Here is a 19283-nt window from a genome sequence, read left to right as displayed (position 1 = left end):
AATGTAGCCCTTCAGATACAGAGCGATTTGCGGTACGCTGGCCAGAGCAAAAGCAGGCGGAGTTTTCATTTTGATTTCCGCGCTTGTTTGGATGCCCCGTTTTTATTGGCCGTGCGGGTCATTGTCACAGAGCGCTGCAGCAGCAAAAGTTGAACTATTTTTAACTTTAACCGCGCCGTGCGCTCGCTCGGCAATGCTGCGCTTTGGTCAACGCAGCAACAAAACGTCCTCGCGTGGCGCAAGCCATTGAAATAAATGGGTTTCATAGCACAGCGTATTACGCGTCCTGTCTGAAAGGGTCATTAGTACTTGGTGTGATAATTTAATGTAAGTATTGCATGTCCATTATGGCTCGTTCATTTGTGGAATATGCAGTGAACATAGCCATTTTTATGCAATATTTACACTGCTCTATTCCAGTAGATAAATGTATATGCGTTGAAATTACTTCAGTTTTACAGCCTGATTTGTAAGCAATATTTGGACATTAATATAATGAAAAGTATTATTCATAAGCATTATCTAGTTTAGACAGTGATACATTTTGAAAAATACAACTTGTGATTTGCTTAAATATCTGATCCTTCTGCTATTACGAAACACTATTTTGGCTGTTTATTGCATTATCTCTTTTAATGTGATAAAAACACTAAATAATAATTTTGACTATGTATTGGTAGGTCTATGTCATTTACGGTGGTGTAAGGTGCTTGAAAAAGCTTTAAAATGGACCTTGAAAGTCCTTGAATTTGACCTTGGAAAAGGTGTACGAACCCTGTTACATCTACCTTGTAAATATATTTTTTGCTATTTTATTAAAAAGTTTTCATGTAAATCAACAAGAATTACAATTTTAACAATATTTCAAGTGTAATCTTTGTAAAAAGTATACATTTTATCATATGTATTTCAAAGTTAAGGATTTATTAGTTTGAATATTGGAACAAAGACTATAAAAACATCTTAGTTGATAATTCAATATACTTTATTTTTGATAAAACATCCCATACTATATGATTAACATATGAGAAGAAATTGGTGAACAAAAGCTTATTTGATGTGACGGTAGTCTTTTTTACAGTAAAAACTTTATAATCTATCCAAAACTAATCAACGAAGTCTAAACATTCATATTTCGTCTGTAACATTGTTTTTATGATATATTAGCATATACATGTTAATTTGCAGTTTAATACATTGCTTATACGGCACAGATGCAAGCTGTTCTGTAGTAAACAACAGCACGCATCTGTCCAGTTCATTCACACACAGACATGCGATTCATATTTAAACAGTCTTTTTGCGGTTTACAGACACTATTGCATATCGCGATTAGAACAAAGTACTTAAGAATAACTATTCCACCTCAGCTTGGTCCGTTGCTCCTCGAAATGAAACTAAACCGGCTCTTCTGAGGTAAATTTTCCAGGAGTATTATTACGATAGTATTATTCCTCACAGCGTCGTAAAGTACATGAGTCTGATTAAAATTAAAGTGTTTCATCCAGCTGATGTGGGCACGTTTGCATCTTGCCTCAGATTATTTGCGTTTGAATAGTGCGCTCTCTCTGTGGGCGTGGTCACATTAGCACTTGAGCTATAATGAGCTGAAATGAGAACGACTGACATCTCTCATTTCATACAGATTACATAAACTGAGAATATTTGTTTTTATATAAATTACTTCATTTAAAAGAAGAGAATTCAAGCTTTATGCCTGTGTGACTGAGTTTTCGCTGAGTTACAGTTCATTTTCGGACGCGTTTCAGAATGGACTTCACATTGAGAGAGATGGCAGAACGTGCATCGTTTATTTTTCTTTATTTGGAAAAAAAGCACAACATTTTGTTATTGTGAGTATACAAAAAAATAGACACTTAACAATATCGAATGATGTATAACACTTATATGTAAGATCAAAATCAACAGAGTATTTTGAGTCTCTTTTGCACTGATAAGAAACAAAGCGAGCTGGTTACGCCGGCCAACCCCAGGGGGTTAAAAACGCATTCAAATGATCATTTGTGACTGTGCAGCATGGTCCAAAACCTCGGTTTATCATGTCTACCAGTATATCACACACCCCTAGTTCAGAGATTTGAACTTTTACATCAAGACCTTTTAAGTTTGCTAACAAGCAAAGTGGAGAGGAACTATTGGCATATTTGGACATGACGTTAGATTTGTTCCCAGTGTGAAATGTTGCTGGGAAGTTTAGTGTGTGGGGAGGGATGTGGCTGCTTGTAGATGTTTAGTAATTTGGATTTGTGATCCTCTATTTTGTCAATATAAACTCCTACATAGCTATTTTTAGTGGCACTTGCTAAGGCAAGCATCACTATTATGAGGCCCTATGAAATGAGTTCCTAAATTCTGTTTTCAATTAAATTTTTTCTGGATTCTTAATTCAAAATTTGTCAAATTCTGTCACATTCAGCAATATACAGTAAATTACATGTGTATGGATTTTATTTTTGATCTACGCATCATGGAAATCATAGGGCCCTAATAGTAATGCTCATACTTGTAGTTAAAGAAAGAATGAAAGTCTCCCAACAAATATCTCAAAGTCTCTCCGAAAGAACTTCACAAATATTTCAGTGTGTGTCTACATTCTTAAAGTTATTGATAGTTAAATTAAATGTCAAAAAGGCCCTGACCCCTATGACCAATGACTTTTCATGCATCAACAGAGGAAGCACTTTGGCCACAAAAGACGACTTATGCTCTCTAACCTTCCTGACACTCATTCAAGAAACCTGTCGACTTTGTAACCCCTTGTTTTACACTCATATCTTGCCAAGCTTCCTCCTCTTTCACAAATCAGCAACATCTGAAGACTTATGTCTGCCTGCACACATAGACCAACTATTTAAAAAAGACAAAATTGACAAAACTCAATTGATTGGGTTGTTGTGGACTGTAAGCCAGTGACCGAATAAACAAACAATATATTGACTATTAAATTCATTTTTCCTCTGTTAGATGTTTGTTTCTTTCACAGTAGTGCAATGTCTTTTTAATTTTATTTTAATTTAGGAGGTTTTTCAGAAATTGTTTATTTGTAATTTATTGCAATTCATTGGCATATCATGTAATTTAATTAAAAACTTTGATTTAACAGCCCCAATTTCAATACATCAAGAGACATTTTACCCTACAATCCCTCACAGCTGCTTGTTCGTCACTTTTTGGCATTGCATATTGAGTGAACTGATTTGCGTCTGAAGGAGTTTCCCACATGGATTTAGCATTACAATCAAAGCACAAACCCATGTTTACAATTGTATTGCTATTGTAAGCTTTCTGTTATTTACAGTATGCAATCTTAACAGCCTGTTATAGCTAGCTGCACAGTTTCATTGTATGTAAAAGTCTCAAGAACAAAAGCGTAAAAGTTCCATTATCACACAAGAGCACAATGTCATTCAAAAGGGCAAGGAGGTACTGCAGCCTCTCTGATCGCAAGATTGTTCTGCTTCCTCCCTATTGCCTTAATTTTGTTAAGACGTGACTGACCACAAGGCCTCCAGAGAAGGAAAGTGTGTCAGAGTGAAAGAACACCAGTGTGAAGGAGTGCAGGGGGAGGGAGAGATTGAAAATTGAAAGCAGCTGATGTCCAATACGCTCCAACAGAAAAAAAAACAAGCACAAAAGCAGACTATGGAAAACAGTAGCACAATTTTAGTTGTCCCAGAGCTTCCAAGCACCAGTGCCAGTGTTCTTCCATCCGTTTGCTGTTCCATTCATCTGTTCCCCTTGTTGCAAACCAGAAGCTTAAATGGAGCATTTGTTTGAAAGGTGATAAGGACTTTGGGACTTGGGAATTGAGTGCTTATGATTTTTATGGAAACGTTTTTTAATTGGGTCAGAAGTGGAATTGGAGATGCAGCTGCTGCTGTGGAAAGGTAAGGCCTGTGTTAGCTGGTTAGTTTTGGAGATGCTCCTTTTGGGAGGAATTAAAAAGCGTAGAGAGCGACTCAGCACATGTGGCCTGGGCCAGGGCCAATGCCATCTGTCTTTTATGAACTTCAGGTGTGTGTGCTTACCAGATGTTCGCCACGGTTGAACAGTGAAAGCCAACTGTATAATTTTTTTATGAGCTGTTGTTGCCGCATACTCTGAGCTGAATCATTAATAGCATGTTAAATGCTCAATCACACCTTTGGCCTTGGTCACTTGTTGCTGTCTAGATGGACACCACTTTTTATTTTTGGCTAGCCTAGTGGTTAGGGAATTTATTTAGTTGGGAATGGCTTGAACATGTTTGCTTCTGGTGTTTTGGGAGAGTCATTGCCTATGGGGAATCGCTCTGTGGACTTCACTGGTGTGTGTCTTTCTGTGCAGAAGCTGGGCAGCAGTATGCAGTGTGAGGAGGGCACTGAGTGGCTGCTGGAGCTGCTGATGGAAGTGCAACTGCAGCAGTACTTCCTGCGCATCCGTGATGAGCTCAACGTTACACGTCTCTCGCACTTTGACTATGTGAAGAATGAGGACCTGGAGAAGATTGGTATGGGCCGGCCGGGTGAGTCCAACCAAGGTGTTTTGCTTGTAGCTTTATCACAAATAATACTTTCCACAAGGCACTTCACACAGAGATCCGACATCGACACTTATGCAGAGATGCAAACCAAATTTTTTTTATGATTTTAATTGTGATGATTGACACAGTGATAACCATAGCAATGGACCGATTTAAAAAAAAAAAAAAATCCCTGTTGTCTCAATACGTTTAGTAGCTTTAATAAGCTTTATTTTATTACTTTTAATATTTATTTTTTCTTAATTTTATTACTGACTTTTTCCTTGACTTATTTAAACTTAAAATTAAACTTAAAACTTGTTGACAACTACATGCTAGTATTTTAATATATTATAATTATTATTGGCTTTAATGATTCACTTAATATAGACACAAAATATAGAGCTTTGTGAAGCTTGATCTATGAATGACAACGCGTCTCTGTCTGTCTACCGATGTCAGCACCTTAATCTGAAGGTCATCAGGTCCAAATTGGTTTAATAATTTCTCATAGGCCCTGTTTACACCTGGTATTAAGATGCGTTTTGGTCAATCGGATCACAAGTGGACTACGCTAAATACAGGTGTAAATGGGGTCTTAAACATTTTGAGCTTGTTCACTTTCGACCACTTCCAGAGATAGTTTAAAACGCATTCGACCGGATTGCTTTCGTAGTGTAAACGCTCATGTAATCGAATGCATTCGAACAGCCACAAAAGACCGTCTGCTCTCTGCTACTGACCTAATGAGTAAACATTATGGAAGTGCGCTAGCCAGACGGGATTAAACTTTGTCGGCTGGAGACCTAAGTTTGATTTGAAGATGAAAAACGATGAAAAGCGCGATGTTCTCTCACCATTCCTGATTTCTAACACGCACTCGAAGCATTTGGCATCGTATTGCGTCTATGAGAGCAGAAACGAATGCTGATACTCTCCGTATGTTTTTCTGTCGTCTCTGGGCGCGTTCTTATGTAAATTGCCTGAGCTTATTTCGTTCATTAGATTGAAAGATCTGAAAAAGGCCCTACATTTACCTCTTCCATAGACCCTCCCTTCGGATAAATTAGGACAGAAGTGGTTGAAAGTGGACAAAAGAGATGGATTAAAACACCATGAGTGAACGAGAATGTGTCTCCCTCGTCTACCTTTGATACCAGGAGTAAACGGCCATAGAGTTAAGTTTCTGAAAATTCGCCTTTGGCTAAGCCACACCCTAGAATGTAGATTGACCAATCACAGCGCAGCCAAGAACGAGCTCCCACAGAGGTCCGACACTTTTTCACAGCGCTCCATTGACTTTAACAAAGGCGTCTCATATTTTTGGTCTCGGCAGGCTATTACCGTCGTAGTTTTATCAAAAATATGGTTAAACGTTGTGCCTGGGGCATTTGTAACACAGATACGCGTTTCCCAGAGAGGTTGGGAGGGGGGTGTGCGTTTTTTTCCCCTCCCAAAACCAGTCAAATCCTGACAAGTGTCGTCTAGCACACGCTGGTAATAAATACAACGTTATACTCACATAGTCCGCTTGCTTTGTAATAACGATTACAGAAGTGAATAGAGACCTACCCAGCTTTGCATGAACCGTGTTGCTCCTTGATATTGTTAGTCCCAGCCTCCGTCTCGATTAGTAGGATATGCGGTGGTTCATTTTTTTGACTGTGACCGGTATGCTTTTGCCTCTTGGATATTGGATATTGTTGTTCCTTGCGTTTCACCTGTATGTCGTGAATATAGCCTTCGAACGTTTATTGCAGCCGCTTTTGCCTACTTCTATCGGACACTTTTATTTGCTGCTTTATAAAAGTTTGATAAAATTTCAGCAGGAAGAGCTGTCACAGCATAAGCCATGTTGATACCAGAGCCCAGATGAAGTTCGTTTGTCGGACGTAGCAACAGTAACTAAGGGGGGCGGGGCTTAGCCAAAGACTAATTGAAAAGGTGTTTTTACACGCGCTTTTTAATACAACAAATTTGTATTAAAGATCAGATTTTTTTTTTTTTACAGTGGTAAACCCAGCAGTAGTTTTAAAAGTCTGTCAGATCAGTCACACACATTGAGGCTTTGTGACACCTGAATTTAGAAATTTCCCTTAAGCACGTGTCCTATTTTACCCTCTCTTCATCTTTTTCTCACTCTTTCAGTTTCTTTCGGTTTCTCTTTCCCTGATTTCAACTTTTTTATCTAAGCAGGAACTGTTTGCAGAAATAGTTTTGAAATTAGAAATCAAGTGTTTAAATGATTTTTTGGATTAAGCTGCATTGACAGGATTGATTACAGAGGGTGATTGGACTCATTCTTCAGTTTGTAAAATCAAGCAAAATCACATGGAGTACGATAGGAAAAAGCATTCTGGAGGGTTTAGACTTGTACAAAAATGTTATTTGAGCTGTAATTAATCTAAATTACCCTTGAGACAACTCTTTTCTATGTGGATACATTTATGTTAATTCATTACAGAAGTAATTCCTTAGGGTGGATAAACAGAAAACCCTTTCTAGTGTCCTTGCACATATCATGTGACAATTACAAGGTTTATCAGCTTCACAACTTTGCACAAGTACTAAGCAATTTATTGCACTATTACTAAACATAATCCATTTGAATTTTTATTCAAGTGCATTGGTTTGCTTCATACACATTGTAAGTCTTTTACTGTAACCACAATGTTTGCTTGATTGAAGAATACTGTAAGTAATTTTTTTATCTGTGGTAATTGTCAGCATGTCACAATGTCACTGTTGATAAAGCTGAACTTGTTTTGAATCCGCAGTATTCATTAAATAACATTCTCTCATTTGCTTTCTTTTATAGGGCAAAGACGGCTGTGGGAGGTGGTGAAGAGGAGAAAAACCATGTGCAAGCGCAAGTCTTGGATGAGCAAGGTATGTCATCAGCCTTCCTCGCACGTACTGACAGATTAATGAGACTTCCAGTCCAAGGTCAGGTCCCACACACAAACACACATCCGGACAAGGACTTCACTTCAGTCATTGGTCATTCAGCTCACATTGTCCCTCAAGCGCTTTACAGTCTCTCACTTGTCAAATGTCTTATTAAACCTGAAAGGAATACACATTTAAAGCACTTGACCTAGACTATTTCAGCAGCCTTTCATCTTTTGCACAACATAACTCATGCGATTGCTTTTGTCAAGCTGAGGTCAGTCATGATGCTTCTTAAAAGATAACTCACGGGTCATGGAGCCGAGCAGTTCAGAAATCGAGCCTTCTCTGTCTTAACAATTTTTGTGCTATGTGTGTGTATGTTTTTATTTTTTTATTTTTTTATCTTATGTAGTTGGTCACTTGAGTGCTGAAGCAGGAAATGTCCACTCAGGCCTGCTGCTCACCCACTAAAGCACTAACCAGGTTAATGGTCCATCAAATGCTGCAGGAAGAGCCTCAAATTGGCCTTAGACACAAGCAATAAATCGGCACAATGTGGGCCTTTCTCTGGGGTCTGTGTGTGCATTTTAAGCGTGTGCGCGTGTTTGACGATAGATTCAGAATTCAGAGGAAATTAAGTTAGTGCTTGATTCTGTAGGTCAGACTAAAATTTATAAAGCATAGTTTACTGCATTCTGCCCAAATAAATTATGGATGATATATTGATAATTTTTTTTTTACAAGATTTTAATTAAATAAAGTGAACCCTATATCATAAATACTGAACTGATACTAATAGACTTTTTTATTTGGTCAGTACGTTTCCTAAAGACCATGTCATTGGGCTAGTTTTACACCCACACCTTCTGTCAAGAGTTTGAGAGAAATGCTGGTGGGCTTGGAAAGTTTGATTCTGGGAATCACTTATTTGTTTCATCTATTAAAGCTGCAGTCCGGCGTTTTTCCTCTTTGTCGCCATCTCTGTTCGAAATCTGCAATTGCAGTCACTCGCGGAATTATCAACTTTACGTGAGTTGTACTTCAACACCCTCGACACGGCACAGCGCGGATGAACACAGTGTTTGAGGAGAGTGTGCAGCTGTCAGTCTCGCGCCGATGTGGATATTTTTCATTCAGAATCACAGATTATTCTTTTTGGAAGTATGACCAACATAAGAATTTTCACCGGAAAATGTCATCTGAACTAGTAAGAAACATCCACTTTTGTTCTGGTTCTGACATTGCAGTAAATCGCGCTGATTAAATCTAACAATTGCTTATAAGTTATCATTTCACGCAAAACCGTGCAAAGAAGCTATACTATGTTCTCAAATTGTTAATGATAAAGGGGTCATATAATGGTACATGCACTTTTACAAGTTGATTGTACTGAAATGTGTGTTGGCAGTGCCTGTACACAACCATCATATAATGATAAAAATCCATCCAGTGTTTTTGTTTTAATCTCCTATGTTTTCCCCTGCCTCAAATCAAGCCGTTCGACCGTGTGACGTCACACGGTCGGACGCCCCTCCCACGATTGTTGATTGACAGCCGGGTTTCAACACAGAACGTGAGCCAGCTGTCAATCATAGTCTGCGCGGACCGGCGCGGTCATTGTTGATATGCTGGAGCACTGTCAATGAGCAGAATGGCGTCTAAGCGATTGTGGTGTTCTGTTCTTGGGTGTAATAACGAACACAGCAGTCATTTTAATGTTCCTAAATCCGAACCGCTGAAGACGCAGTGGCTGAGTTTGTTTTCGAAGGGAATATTCCCCACGAGCAACGTCAATGCTTTCATGTTTGCGCGAATCATTTCTCACCAGACTGCTTTATAAACGAGCGTCAGTATAAAGCTGGTTTTGCTAAGAAGCTGCACCTGAATAAAGGATCGGTACCAGCTATTCGTGTTCCTGCTGAACCTCTAGAAGAACTGAAGTGAGTGTAATGTTTTATTAATCTTTATATTAATATTTATATTAATCTTTGCAAATCGCTTGCACGCTTCACGATGAATGCGTCTAAGGTTTACACTTAGGGTACATTACGGCATGTTTTCTATGTATGATGTTCTCTATATAATTCATAATCCCACGTTTATAATGAACAACGCGTTATGGTTATTGTGTTACAAACGGTGTACGCGCAGAACAGAGAGGCGGGGTGAGCAAAGCTCATTATCATTTAAAGTCATATGCACTGAAACGGCGTGCTGAAAACAGAGCTGTTTTTGACCAGGTAAAATAAGTGTTTCTTACAATACTAATGAGAATTTTTAATTAAAGTATATTACAAACTTTTAATTTAGACCCTAAATAATCATATTAGCTTGTACAAAAATGGCATTATATGACCCCTTTAACAACGTCAGCAAGCATTGCGTGACTACATGTAATGTCCTTCCGATATGTATCCTTGTTTTCGCATGGGTCCGGTTGCAGTCTCTTTTTTTCTGTAGCCACTCCGAAGTCCGAACGAAGTCTTTTGTATTTTACAGCGGGTAAGTCTCTAGTTGTCACTGGTGATTGTCGTTTGAACCTTTCTGGATCCGCCATCAAATTGATAAGTTTAATTATATCAAGTGCTGTGAGAAAAGGCTATAAATCTCCACCTCCAGCATCCTCACGCAATATAGCCTACTAGCCGAGACTCTTCTTTATGTGTACAGATATGTGACGTAATGACGCAAAGACATGCTTGAATCTCCCGCGGAAATCCACCAGTACCACTGGAGTTAAAAACATTATTACAAGCTTACCCCTTTGAATCGGGCTAAGGCAAGCAGATTGTTTTGAACACTGGCTGGTTATGTATTTTATCAAATATGTATTTTGGATCATTTTTAACCCAAAAAAAGCTACGGACTTCAGCTTTAAATGTTCATGAAAACCCCTGCATGTCCTTTTACTTGCTTTAAAATATTTCTTCTTTTTGTTTGAACCATTTTGAATCTACTTGGCAGTAGGCTTGCCGTGGTAGTATGTGTTGTTGGTGTTACGCGGCACCGCCCCACTGTCGTTTTGCTTTTTTTATAGAAAAATAAAAATCCGTTTGGTTCAGTTGGACAACTACAATAATAAAATGAAATTATTTGCTCTGCTCCATACAGCATGAGCTGCACAGTGCAGCGAGAGTCAGATTTCACTCATCACGTGACGAGAGTAAGGAGAGATGACTGACAGGACGGAGGAGGAGGATTTGGTGCGCCAAATTTGGTGCGTCGTCTTTTGGTCTGTTTTAGGGTTGGCAGACCCTTTAATGCTGGTTTGCTGTGAGAAAATAAGCTAGGAACTAAATCAGACTGTGTAAAAGCAGCGGCTTGTTATGCCCAAAATATTTTTATAACAAACTATAAACTGACCAGAATAAATGTATTCTTTGCTCTGAGCTGTTTCTGTGTGGCTGGTTATAGCGCCACCTCGGTGTGAGACTTGTTTTCATAGGGCTAGATGTCTGGTTATGGCTGACCAAAGACCTCACTGGAGCCAGAGTCAGTTTTAACTTTTGTAAATAGTAACAGCAGTTAATGCATTTGTAGTTATAACACACATTTATTCATTTCTGTTTATTTCTGTTGGTCCGCCCTGCTCTGGTTCGTTTAATACAACTACAATGTTTCTTTTTCTGTGTTTGTCTTATGTATTAAGTGTGTATTTGTGCTTCAGTGTTATCCCATCTGTAACAGTGTACAAAGAGTCATGACTAGAATTAGAGAGACCGCAGAATGAATCTGCGGTCTCTTTCTTCTCTGTTTGACTTGCCACATCATTAATCTCCTATTTCCAAATACATTTAAGGATGATAGACTGTGTGCGCTCATTTACGGTCTTTTTGAGAGGAAGTGTGTATGTGGGAGTGATATACATGCAGGGTCGGACGGATGATTGCTTGTCTAAATCATTTGCTGGGCGAATTCCTCTGTCTGTGGGATGAGAGGACATCTTGACCTTTGGCACCAGACACTGCACACTTGTGTTAACTGAAGCACACACACAGATATTTTCTAGTTCTTTACTTTAAAAAAAAAAAAAGTGAAAAAAGTCATATACCTTTAGGGGTACAACAACTTATCACTGGGGCAGTACCCTTAAAGGGACAAACCTTTAAGGGACAAACCTTAGTTGACCCTAAATAGTGCATATTAATACCTTAGAGTAGTAATATGTCCCCTTAAGTTACTCCTATGAACACTTTAAGGGTCGATAAGGTACAGAGTTGTCCCTTTCATGGTACTACCCAGTAGTATCCCTAAAGGTAAAATCTTTGCACATTATATATCTTTGTATATCATTACTTCTACTACCTGTACTACTGTACCTGTACTTCTACTACATGTACTACTTTCACACACCCATGCACACAGAGGTTGATGTATACGTTCAATATTTCAATATCGTGTTTACTTAACCTCCACTCAGCTCTTTCATACATGTCAAATAATGAAACAAAAACACACCGATTTCCTCCCTTGTGTGGAGGCTTTAGTTGCAGCATTGGCCTGGGTCTACAGGAAGTGGCCTGGATGAGAGCTTTCTAAAATTACACCTGTTTGTTTCCGTTCCTGGCACCAAGAGCAGACTGAGTAATCTGCCTCCTCACTCTTCTGTTAGTGTGTGTGGGCATACTTTTAGTTGACACGTATCCTCAGTAAATGTTCTCCTGTTTCAAATGTTGCTTTCATTTAAATATGTATGGATATCTATATAGGAGGGGTCGGGAACCCTTTTCACCAATTTTATTTTTTTAAATACATTTTTGAAAGAGCCAATGCACAAACGAATATTTTACTATTATTCTTAATTTACGAAAAACCTTTTTCAATAATATTTAGATAACGATAACTTTATTTAGCTTCATAAACAACTAAAAAACTGCAACAAACAATAGATAACATGGTTTATTATGGCATTAATTGTGCAAGGTTTTCAAGTTTCCACCTGAACAGCATAAAACCGTGTGTGTGCTTGTTTTTCTATCCTGGTGGGGACTTCAAACAAGCTTATAAATCATACACAATGAGGTTGTTGTTGTTTTTATTGAAAATGTAAAAATGCAGAATGTGTTCTGTGATGAGTAGATTTAGAGGTAGGGTTAGTGTAAGGGGATTTAATATACAGTTTGTACAGTATAAAAACCATTACAGCTATGGAGAGTCCCCACAAATATAGTAAACCAGATGTGTGCGTGTCATTCCAGTCCCTTTGAAATTTTCAATTCTCTTCTGCATTCTTTCTTTTCACTATCTCCACAAACTAGCTGGGCAGTTCCTTGTATCTGAGCACCAGAGGTTGCCATGACTGTTCACACAGCATTAGTTGATTGTGAGTCCTGTATTTGACTCCTTTAATATGGTTTCACACATATTCACCTGTAAAGTTTTGGGAGTCACAACCCCATTCTCTGCAAACCCCTGCTGTGTGAACCGGACTGGACAACTAGTTGTCTCTTTCGTCATATTGTGCAAAAGAACAACTCTGCGCTTCACAAAGGCGTGTCACGTTTTTTTCCATTGTGTGTTTTGTTTCAGTAACTTACAGAGACGGAGATATGAGCTGTGTGTCATGTGAAGTTATCAGATTTGTGCAGATCAGTGTTGTGCACAGCGGTGCATACGCAAATTGGTCGGGATTAGCAAACACTGAAAACACTTAAACTAATGTTAACAAATGAGACCTTATTGTAAAGTGTTACCCAAATATTTTCTTTATCTTTTAATATTTGGCCACTTCTTCACAAAAGAAATGCTTCAGCCACTGTCATTTCTTAAACAAGAATATGTAGACACTGGACATCAGAGCAAGGGTTTAAACTTTTATTTTGAAATCGCAGTGAACAGTGTGCATATTTAGAAACATATTGATATATTCTCGTGTGTTGGTGTAGGTTTATAAATGTTTTACCTTACAAATCTGATTTGAGCAACCCAAACTCTCAACATATGCAGAGATGGAGTTTGAGACGCGCTTCACACATGTTATTACATTGACAGTAACACCTGAATCATCTATATTGTGGAGAGCAGCCAACAATTTCCACTTTGAAACAAGCCGTTTATTAAACTTAGTAATTCTCGCTTAATGAAAATGTAAAAATTACTGAAAGATTTTGTGAGGGATAGGTTTTGGGTTTAGGGGACAGAAGATATCATAGGTTCAGTATTAAAACAATATAAGTCATTGGAAAGTCCCAAACCATGATAGAAAGATGTGTTTGGATTTGTTACTCATTGAGGCATTTGTCAGTGTGTAATGTATCTTTGCTATGTGTACGGTTATCACGCGGTAGTCTGGGGTTCAAGGCTCTGTCTGGATCCTCTATATTCACTCTGGTCCCAGTTCAATGTTTCTATTTTCAGCCTGTCCGTCAAATCCAGGCTCTCACTCTCAAGGCTAGAGACATTGCGTTCCATCCTTCTCTATTTCTATTTTCTCTTTTTTTCCTGCATCATCTCTGTCGGTCTTATCTGTCTGTCTGTTTTTAATGGGTTAAGGCAGTGGTCTTCACATTTTTTTTCGTGAGAGCCACACTGATAGGACAAAGTCAATAGGAGAACCACTTTTACCGCAAAGTATTAAAAGTTACATCCAGTCATAAATACCATGTCTGCTTATTAATCTGTCATCCCTGAACATACAATCATTCTTTATCATTTACCAGTCAAATTTGTAAGACTATGATTTCCCTTAATGACAAAAAAGCCGGATTTCCTTAAAGCTCATCCCAGAATACATTTTTAATGACCTTAAGTTTTTTTTTTTCTACTTTAGCCCATCATGTATCTCACCATCCAAGAGCACATTCGGTGTTAAGAGCTGGAAAGACAGCCAAAACTGGCAACTCTGCAGTGAGTCACGGCTATGTTTACATGCACAACATTTAGGCGTATTTCAGTCTGTCTGAATTCATTCCAATTGATGAATCTGAATGTAGTGTATACAATGAACGCTAAACAAGTGATCAGGTTGATGGTTTATATGTCACAAGCTTCAAATCGGACTACATTTTTTGACATGCACACACTGCACAAATATACAAATTCTAATAACCATTCTCCTACATAGGTTCTTAATTTGTTTTAAACAGCAGACTTAATATTTATCCATTGGTCATTTCCATTTATCCTGGTCATAATTTGGAGACCATGAGCAGATGAACTGTTGTGCCGTGCTGCTTATATTTATCACACAGTGAAAATGCCCCTCCCTGCGCCCAAAACCAGTCGTCTGTGGATGAGAATCCGAAACAAGGACTTGGTGGGACGTTGTCCTGCTTCACTTCACAGACGCTGAGTGAAAGGAGAATATTAGAATGACTGACGGGACACTCATTTATGTGACACTTTATTCAACAGGAAGAACAGCTCGTTCTGCGTGTCACACGTCATTACGCCATTTCTACGTCATTGCACATGCGCAGTCCTTAGAGTTTCGATTTTCAATACGATTAAGTGTTTACATGTTCTCTTGATCAGATTATAGTCTTTTATAGATCTTTAATATTCTATATTTCCATCTTGTAATGCCGCTGTTTTGGGTATTTTTTTAAAATATAAATTATTTGTAAGAGAGCAGAGACTTTGAGTTTTTTAATGGGTTATGTTATTATAGCCCTACTTGTTTTTAATGTTTTTTTTTTAAATACTGTATTGATTGCATTATCGTATCACTGTATTATTTACTGCCATGCGAGCCACAAATTAAAGCTTGGCGAGCCGCGCAGTGAGTAACACTGGGTTAAGGTTAGGGTTATCTCTCACTCCTTAACCTTCCGTTGCTGCCAATCCTCCTTGTCCCTTAAGTTACAGCCCCTGGCTTACCTCAGCCCACACCCTGGTTCTCGATAGCTCAGCTCTCCTCGGCCGACCCACAGGCTCCTCATACAAAGTGCCTCAAGAGCTGATAAGCAGTTGGAAAGAGTAGCTCTGTCTAGAATCGCCGTCTCTCTCTTGTTGTGATTTCTACTGCTGTCCTTCATTTTTGTTTTGGGATGTTCCATCCCAATTACGGTTATCGTTACCGTAATGGAATAGAGACTAGCCATGGAGTCCTCAAGTTTCTGGTACACATTCGATGCAGTTCCAGCTGTGCACAATTAAAAGATGGTTGTTATGTGTGTTGATAAGGGCTTTTATTTGTCACCTCTAGATCTTGACTTTGTTGTTGTTGTCCGTGTGTTGATGAGGGCTTTTATTTGTCACTTCTAGATCTTGACTTTGTTGTTGTTATCCGTGTGTTGATGAGGGCTTTTATTTGTCACTTCTAGATCTTGACTTTGTTGTTGTTATCCCTAAGGTTTTCAGTGGGAAGAGACCAGAAGGAGACTTTAATCCCCAGCCAGCCAGTACTTTCCGAAAACCCTCCCCCACATCTCCACCGCTGGACAGCCAGCAGCAGACCCTCACCTGTCTCATCAGCGAGAAAGACCTTGCCCTCTTTGAGAAACTGGGCGACGGCTCCTTCGGCGTGGTCAAACGTGGAGAGTGGTTCACGCCAAATGGAAAAGTGGTGAGTGGAAGAGGGGAGAAAAGATGAAAGTGTTTGAAAAAAACAGAGGGGGCTTTGTTGAAAACACCAAATGCAGAATTCAGGCACCAGCTCAGTCCTGCACAGTTTGGTCTTAGTCTTAGTCCTGTGTCAAATGTACTTAGTTTTCATTTTATTTAGGCAACTTTGTCATGTTTTTATTTTAGCCAACTTTTAGCCGACAAAAGCCTGGTTTCAAAGACAGGGCTTAGATTAAGCCAGGATTAGACCTTAGTTCAATTAGAACATTTAAGTAGGTTTAATAAACATGCCTTAGAAAAAAAAATTCTTATGTGCATCTTGAGACAAAACAATGGCACTGACATATTTTAAGCTATGTCTGTGCATGTTGCTTTCAGTTAAAACAGCACAAACATGCATTTTAGTCTGGGACTAGGTTTAACTTTAAGCCTTTTCTGTGAAACCCGGGGTAAATGTCTGGGCAGTTTAGTCAATGAAAACGTTGTTATATTTTTTAATAATGCTGCATAATGGTTAAACTGATAAAAACTTAATCAGTATCAATAATAATAATAACTCAAAATTATAATCACAACAATTGTTGTCATTTGAGAAATCAATTTTTTACATTTCATCAGAATTATTGCACTTTCACCTAGAAGTACAAATCAGGAGAATGTCAATTCATACGCATGGGTTTTTACCTCATCTACTGTACGGGTTTATTATAGGCTATTTATCATATAAAAGAACACTCTCTGTCTACATTATGAAAACTGGTAAAACAAGAAACTTCTCTCAAAAATGAAAACAGAAAAAATGAATGTAGTTTGTAATTTCTATTAGGAATTTCACTATTAAAACAACAGCAAACAATATAGTCGAGATCCATGTTTGGGTTTATTACTGTTCATCACGGAAAAGGTTTGATCGCATATTTAGTCGGAGCAAACAGCACAAACTGCTCATGAAGAAATACAAACTGACTGAATGACAATTTCATTTGTTTTCAGATCATCTGCTCTTATTCCACATTGCAGAGAGAGCGCATGGTTGCCAGATTGCAAAGATTAAGTAAAATGCTGGGGAGAACATGTAACAGGAAAGCTCTCTTTGGGGGATTTAAATGCTTGAAATTTGGCAACTGCAAACATGTTAAGCAGCATGTAATATTTTGTCTCCTCTTTTTCCCCGAACAAAATAGAGAGATTTTTGTAAAGTTTTTTTTTATTTCATTTTAGTATCATCCTCTTTTTGTCAATGATATTGTATATGTTGATATAGTCACAGTTATCGTTTAATGACCTTTTTGTCGTCTTGTCATTGTCTCGTCTTAGTCATGGGAAAAAAAGCTCGTTGACGAACATTTTTCATCATAGTTTGCGTTAACGAAATTAACACGACTCAAGGATTCAGGTTATGCTCTTGATACTTAAGTATTTATTTTTTAAATCTCCATCACAAGTGACACATCACAAACTAATGACTAGTACATTTTTGGCAGGAACGTTGTTTGTCCCAATCAGAAACTGAGATCAACACAAGATTAGCTTTCAGACACTTGTGGTCCCACCTTTCCCTTCAAGACTCCATGTGAACATCCTGTTTCAGGGCAGATCTCTGTGTCATTGTAGCAGCTGTGTTCTCGTCTAGAGGAGGCTTGTGGGAGAGATGGGCCTCTAATGAGCTGATGAGGGGTCAGATGTCGTGTGAACTGAGCCGGAGGCAGTAGTGATAGTGTGTGTTGGACACCAAAGGGTTCTTTCCACATGGGACTTGAGTGGGAACATCTTTCCTGTGGCCATCTGTGCTGATCAAATACTGCTCCTTTACACTTTACAGAGAAATGACAGGGCAGAGCTGAGATTTATATCAACTGCTCTTTTTTTATACATGGGACATTGAGACACTCTCATCCAACGCCACAGGATGACTTAAATTATTTAAAGTAGGGCTATCAATGTTAACACATTAACGCATGCGATTAAATAAAAATCCATAACGCGTTAAAATAATTTAACGCAAATAAATTATTTAAGCACGTGAAATTGCATCATTAACGTAAATTGTCAAGCAGTCAGATGATCATACAAGTCTGGAGTTTATCACACTGAGAATCTACATTGGCACCTGTAACCCTGGTAGGTAGAAATTTCTATTCTTAACCTGATTTCGCTTCTCTGTTTGCGATCAGATCATTTTAAGCCTTCAAAATCCTGGAATGTTTTCAGTCTAATGATCCAGTAAGTGATAAGCAAACCAGCGTCTTCCTAGTAAACCTTTGATGAATGAGGACTGCAATCAAAGTAAAGGAGTTGTACAGCAAGCATGCGCGAGTCCATTATATTGATGCACATCATTCGGTTATCTCGATGCACTGATCGCACATTGTATTTATGCACAGACACATTTCAGTACATTCACATTGTTTCCACACATTCAGGATAATACATTCAGTTCTTGAAACTTCTGGAATCACAAAATGAATCATGATTCATTTATCAATATTCCCAGTTATGTTAATAAAAAGGTTTGAAAATGACCAGCTGAACAGTCATAATTACAGAAGAAACTATCAAAAGTATACCAAAAATATCTTGGCTTGCTGCGATTGTCAGTTTTAGTCAGTGTCCATTTGGTTTCGAAGCGAAATGTAAAAGCCGCTTTTGGCAATATTTTGGATTTAAACCCAATGCTAATAGGGAACCTGCAAACATTGAGGCAATCTGTAAACTTTGCCTGATGAAAGTGGCAGCATCAGGAGGTAACGCTTCTAATTTACACACACACACACACGCGCGCGCACGCACGCACACATGCACACACGCACACACACACACACACACCTTCAAGTGCACCACAGGAATGAGGCTGCCATGCTTATTCGTTTTGTTAAAGCTATCTTAATCTTTTTTGATAAAAAAAGTTCTATTAAGTTTGTCATTGTAGTATTTTGTTGTTGTGTTTTTCATTAATAATGAACTCATCTTTCAAGCAATTGCTGTCCCCAAATTGCCGCTAATAGAAAGTAAAATGTGCACAGCCGCACAGGCATTCATAAGCGTTCATAATATTGCGTTGGACAAGGCCTTCAGGTCTATAGGCAGTTAAGGTAAGTTCAGATGTCTTTTTTTGTTTGACATTTGGTTTTGGTTAAATAAAACCTGTAGCCTATAGAGAAATTACACAAACTGAAATGAGAGAGATATTAATTTTCAGTGATTAGACACTGTTTTGGACTGACACCTACTTTGAACTTGAGGTGTACAAAGACTCAATTTATGTGCACCACCTACAATTCCTTCTAATAATGTATCTATTTATCATGAATTCATGAAGCAATGCAGATGGGCCTAGGCAGTCTGACTAATGCCAGATGTTACA

At 38.4% G+C, this 19283-nt stretch overlaps 1 protein-coding gene across 13 annotated transcripts in view; it reads left to right on the top strand.

The window, feature by feature from the left end:
• Positions 1–19283, top strand: part of tnk2b (tyrosine kinase, non-receptor, 2b) — a 101867-nt gene that overhangs the window by 64093 nt on the left and 18491 nt on the right. For 10 of the 13 annotated variants that reach the window (XM_056264714.1, XM_056264719.1, XM_056264713.1 and 7 more), the window contains 3 exons: positions 4348–4540; positions 7341–7411; positions 15708–15920. In XM_056264714.1, coding sequence (XP_056120689.1) covers positions 4348–4540; positions 7341–7411; positions 15708–15920 — 477 coding nt within the window. Of the gene's footprint in view, positions 1–3814; positions 3909–4347; positions 4541–7340; positions 7412–15707; positions 15921–19283 lie in introns of those variants that run through there. The other 3 variants (XM_056264711.1, XM_056264716.1, XM_056264720.1) reach the window with 2 other exon arrangements.

This window comes from Rhinichthys klamathensis, unplaced genomic scaffold, assembly GCF_029890125.1.
Source record: "Rhinichthys klamathensis goyatoka isolate OS25496 unplaced genomic scaffold, OSU_Roscu_1.1 h1tg000011l_1, whole genome shotgun sequence".
NCBI lineage: Eukaryota > Metazoa > Chordata > Actinopteri > Cypriniformes > Leuciscidae > Rhinichthys > Rhinichthys klamathensis.
The sequence above is the reverse complement of the archived record's forward strand: the minus strand, read 5'-3'. Positions and strand labels throughout refer to the sequence as shown.